Raw genomic sequence first — 5,863 nt, forward strand, 5'->3', positions numbered from 1 at the left:
GGAGATGCGCATAGTCCAGCCATTCTGGTCTGGTGTTGCCCAGCCCATCTCTGTTTTCCTGGTTCTACAGATATCTCAGGGACGATTACTCCTGCCCCAGAGTGAAGCTCATCACATCTGTTCTTATCTGACAGGTAAAGGTCTGTACTGTGAGGTTTTGTTATTGGAATCCAAGGTTGCTGGAGGTTGAGGACAAATTGCCTGTTTCTTAGCCTTGGAGAAATGAAATAGGGTAGACAGTTCTTGAAGGATTAAAGTGCCGACATGCTGATGTAAGCAGGTGACTGCAAGTAAAGGAGACTAATACAAAACAGAGGCAGAGATGCCAGCCATTCATTTAGCCTTTGTTTATTTTACGGTGTGGGTCCAAAGACGGAGTCAGTGGTCTTTCTTTCTTTAGCACAGCCTCCCGCAGCATGCTTCCAACTCTTAGGATTATTAAATGTGTCCCATACTGTCACATTATAAAAACTAATAAAAGCACACCTCAAATGTACTTGCATTTTAAATGTATTCCTTTGGAAACCTGCTAACCAATTGAATCCTTACTTATATATGGAAGTGAGCAGTTTCTTAAAAGTGAATAACTTGTGAATAGCATTTTAGAAATGGGCATGATATAGGAAGAAATCTCATCACTGAATAGTTTTTGCTGCTTAGTCAGTACCCTGGAGTAATTTAGTTACTAGGACTGAAGAAGTTCTCCTGATGCCACAATTTAGAGAATGACTTAGATTTTGCAGGCTGCCTTGTGAATCTCACCACCATTTTTCAGAACATTAGGTGACTCTGTTTAATGGAATGAGTACTCTGAACATAGTGGTAACAACTGTTAGCTTCAAGTTCAGAAATGATGGCTAGACAGGCCATCAAATTGGAATATATCAAGTTGGAATATATCAAGTTGGAATTTGAGGTGAAGTTAAGGATGTAGTTCATGACAATTTTACAAACCAGTAACTGAACATTTAAAACAGGAATGTATGATGCCAAATAGGGTTTCTGAAATTAAGTCATAACTGTAAGTCTATCTGAACCTCAGTTTTATATTAAAAAAAATTAAAAAGCGTCTCTTTAGCATACCTGATACATTATTATTACCTATGTTTTCTTATTTATCCTCTGAATATATCAATGTTGTTTGTCATCTAGCCTCTATTGCAGCAAGAAAAAAATGTTTAAAAGCTACTTAATATTGATGTTGCTTCTATGGTAGTATAGTAATGTCACAGCATATGCATATTTAATTAGATTAGATTTAATTAGGAGTGGGCTTAAAAGTAGAGACAGATATAGGTGACAGATGGAGGATAATAAAGTAAAAATAAGATAATCAAAAAGATAAAAACTATACTGGTCAGAAAAATAGCATCTCCTGCTCTTCTCTGTAAGGCCACAGCCTTCTGATCTGTTTTGCTTTGTCCCCACACTCTAGGTGACACATCTATTACACAAATGTATTTGTCATGTATATCTTGGCAATTTAATATATTGGAGTGTGTAGAAAAGAGGGCTATATTAAAATGAATAAACCTATGTAGAAATTAAGTCTCAAAAATGTTGTTACTTAAAACTCACACATCGAATGTGGCATTTCCTCAACCCACTTCATGGGACCCAAGCTCCAACCAGCAATCTTAAAGGTGACTTTCCTGATGGAATGTGAAGGACTTCACATCAGTAACCCAGCAGCACAGCAGGGATCAGAGCTGTTGGTGCTAGATGATGCGGTACTTACAGTCTACATCTCACAGTACCAGCCTTTATCATTCACTACCAGTCTGAACCTGCCATTGTGAATACTGTTAATTGTGCCTCCACTTGAAGCATTAAACTATTACAATTTCTTATTAAAAGTTTAAGTCCCCTCATCTTCAAAAAATTTCCATGAAATATCTATTATTCCTGTCTACTGTATCACAATCCAGAGATGAGACAGGTGGTTGCAGGACTAAGGATCTGAACACAGATCTAAAATCAACTGTGTAGCAAACTGCGTTCAAGCAAAACACTAACAAGAATAATGAATTAAAGGAGCAGAAAGCTGTTTTAAAAATACATTTTGCTTTCATTTCTGTATGTGTAGTATTTGTCTTTCAAATGTTCTTCTGTATAAGTTGTGTTAAAACCATCTTACATGTATTACCTAACGAACAGCCCATGCACCTCTCTTCACATCCTGTTTGTCAGACACTCATTAGTTACGGGTGTGTGTCTGATTGGAAGATCTTTCATTTCAAGAAAATGTGAAGTGTTTCCATGGAGATCAGCTTGAGATAGCCCAGTGACGAACTTCTTGGCTATAATTTCACATTGGTTTCTATGGTTTCCAGATAGGAGAAGAAAATGAAGTTGCAGATTTTTTTTTTTGTAATGTAAAAGGTTATTGGAAAATAAGAGATACTGCTCAAATTAATGTCATCTCCCTGAGGAACGCGGCTGCTGCCACCACAAAGCATGGAAGATTTTATGTCATATGAATACACGCATATGCTTTTTTTTTTTTGTATCTGTCATGACGATGAACCGTTATAACGCTTAAACAGTGTTATAAAATTAGCAGACACCTTCTCAAAAGGGAGGCATTTCATCAGTGAGATGCTTTGGTAATGGTTAATAATAACTAGTTCATAATCACATTTCGTACATCAAATCTTTTAACGTTACATAGTGTATATGTCAGATTAATAAAGAACATAGGATGAGACTATGGTACAGTGATATAAATCTTTATTGACAGAGAATTGTGTAACTGCCATTTGAAGTATTAATTCTAAGTTGAATAATACCATCTCACAGTGCTAAAGAANTTCTCTGTGTAGCCCTGGCTGTCCTGGAACTTACTTTGTAGACCAGGCTGGCCTCGAACTCAGAAATCCGCCTGCCTCTGCCTCCAGAGTGCTGGGATTAAAGGCGAGCGCCACCACGCCCGGCTGGTATATTTTCAATAAGCAGCAAATTCATAGAACTACTTAACCAGAGCCAGGATTTACAGGCTTCGAAATCAAGACACAATTATAGGAATGGCTCCTCTCACTATTACCCTCAGGGTTCCACTAGTGAGGTTGTTACCAGGAATTACAGCGGTGGTATCATTAAAGTGGAAGTTAACAACGCTACCCTGAGACAACCAACTGAGTGAATCTGTTTTGGATGCTTACTCCTGACCTGAGATGAGTGTAACTCTTTCTGAGTATTTTGTAGAAATATGAGCTCCTGCACAGGAAAGCCCCTGCCTACACCATCACCTTCTCATCCCTCACTGACAGAAAATGTAAGTTTGTAAATGCCTTATGGGAAGAAGATTCAGAATAATTAGTAAAATAAAGCAGACATGTATGTAAATGGTCTCTAGTTATCTAATTACAATCCTCAGTGGAAATCAAATTCCTATTTTTAATTTTTAAAATGAATATGGGTTAGGATTACCTATAGTTACTCATTTAGTCACCATTTCAACATCACTGACAGCCTAACTACCAACTCCTGTTCTGAATGTGAATTCACAAAAAGCATTCAAAGCCTATCGTCTTACAGATTTCACAAGGTGATAATAAACAGAAAAATAAAAGCTTTCCAGAAAGTCAGATAGTGAAAAAACTATAAAGAAAACATCATCCTGAGTGAAGTAACTCAGTCACAAAAGAACACACATGGTATGTATTCACTGATAAGAGGATATTAGCCCAAAAGATCAGAATATCCAAGATTCAATTCACAGATCATATGAAACCCAAGAAGAAAGAAGACCAAAATGTGGATGTGTCAGTGCTTCTTAGAAGGGGGAACAAAATACTCACAGGAGGAAATACGGAGACCAAGTGTGGAGCAGAGACTGACAGAAAGGCCATCCAGGGACTGCCCCCACCTGGGGATCCATCCCATATACAGCCACAAACCCCTGATGCTATTGTGGATGCCTGGAAGTGTTTGCTGACAGAAGCCTCATATGGCTGTCTCCTGCGAGACTCTGCCAGCACCTGACAAATGCAGAGGTGGATGCTTGCAGCCAACCATTGGACTGAGCGTGGGGTCCCTGATGGAGGAGTTGGAGAACGGACTGAAGGAGCTGAAGGGGTTTGCAGCCCCATGGAGGGAGCAACAGTGTCAAAAGGTCAGACACACACACCCAGAGCTCCTGGGGTCTGAACCACCAACCAAAGAGTACACATGAAGGGACTTATGGCACTGGCCGCATATGTGGCAGAGAATGGCCTTGTTGGACATCAGTGGAAGGAAAGACCCTTGGGACGGAGGGTGTTCAATGTCACAGTATAGGGGAATGCCAAGGAGGGAAGATGGAAGTGAGTGGGTGTGTAGGGGAGCACCTTTATAGTCAGGGGGAGGGGGGATGGGATAGGAGGTTTCTGAAGGGGAGACCTGGAAAGGGGAAAACATTTGAAATGCAAATAATGAAAATATCCAATTTAAAAAAACAAAAACAAAATGGTGATCCTGACTGCTGAAGCAATGCATCATGGTGAGGGGGGGGGGGGCAGAGAAGAGATGCAGCAAAGCACATAGACTAATGAGAAAGTTTACTTATCAATGGCAGTGAAAGTATGGTTGGTCCACACCAGCCTGAGGAAAAGAAAGGGCAGGTTAAAACTGGTCAGCTGCTGACAAAATATGCACTGGACACAACTAAATACACTTCTAAGGTACACATGTATGAATGCGTAAGGAAGGCAGATACACAGAATATGTCATTAAATATGTCATTAAATATCTACTTTCAAATATATGAAATCCACACCTGGGTATTTTTATCTACTGCTAGCGTATTCCTTTCAGGAACTAAATGATAGTTTTCAACAACTTGTTAGTACTTTTGAATGAATTTTATTTCTTTTGTTATGCTATATTTTAATGGACAGGACATTTTTATGACATGTTTATTTCAGACAATTCTGCATTACAGTATCTAAGATAGTTACTTCTTCTTCCACTCTTGGGGGGTAACTCTGCCAACAGGAGACAGGTTCCACTCCACTCCCATCTGTGTCATATAAATTGTATATCCGGCTAAACAGAAAATGGTTCCACTAATTAGCATCATATTGCCGTATTTGTCATGCATTTCTGATGAGGACTTTGAGTGTTTCAGTCTTCCCACAACTTTCAGAATGCTTGGAGTCTTGAGATAGTTTAGTGCATATCTGGCCAAGGGAAACATCATGATGTATGATAGGATTGATCTAGAAAGAAAAAAAGCAACCATAAGATAAAATAGCATGGCATGGCATGGCATGGCATGGCATGGCATGGCATGGCATAAGGCAACATAACAAAACATGGGCCATGGTATCTGATCTATATTCAGTTCATCCTTTACTTCAGTGTTTCATCTAGACCCTAGATCTTCTGAAGCAGTAGTCAAGGACTATGATAGTTCATTTAATTTGGTCTATTGTTGGTGTGTGTGTGTACACTCATGGGGAGGCCAAATTTCCAGTGTGGGCTCCTACCTTTTTTAAGTTCAGTTTTTGAGACAAAAGTCTCTCACTATACCACCTTATGGTTTCATGTAGACTGTCAGGCTGAGAACCCAAGATCTGCCATCTTTGTCTCCCAGTGATGCAATTAGACATGTGCAAGGCCACACTGAGCATTTATACAGGTGTTAAGGATCTGAACACAGGTCCTCATGCTCTTGCAGTAAACAATATACCCAGTAAGCTGTCTGTCCAATTACAGGAATGTGACTTTGACATCATAATGTCTGAATTCTAGTTTCAGCTAAGCCACTGGTTGACCAAACGTTTACACAGTTACTGAAATCCCCTTGTTTCATCTTCATTGTCAAGCTGATAATGGTGTTGTTAAGAGTGAATGTGATAAAATAAAAGAACAACAAAATATA

At 39.2% G+C, this 5,863-nt stretch overlaps 1 protein-coding gene across 1 annotated transcript; it reads right to left on the reverse strand.

Moving 5' to 3' along the window:
• Positions 1-4,908: 4,908 nt before the first annotated feature.
• On the reverse strand, positions 4,909-5,184 carry LOC110330226 (cytochrome c oxidase subunit 7B2, mitochondrial). Its single transcript, XM_021210214.1, has one exon. It carries the CDS (start codon positions 5,177-5,179, stop codon positions 4,934-4,936), a length of 246 nt encoding a protein of 81 aa, XP_021065873.1. The 5' UTR covers positions 5,180-5,184; the 3' UTR covers positions 4,909-4,933.
• Between the last annotated feature and the right edge of the window lie 679 nt (positions 5,185-5,863).

Source organism: Mus pahari, chromosome 13 (assembly GCF_900095145.1).
Source record: "Mus pahari chromosome 13, PAHARI_EIJ_v1.1, whole genome shotgun sequence".
Lineage (NCBI taxonomy): Eukaryota > Metazoa > Chordata > Mammalia > Rodentia > Muridae > Mus > Mus pahari.

What these genes read in the sequence shown, in the direction of transcription:
- LOC110330226 (XM_021210214.1), bottom strand. Translation starts at nt 5,179, where the DNA reads ATGATGTTTCCCTTGGCCAGATATGCACTAAACTATCTCAAGACTCCA.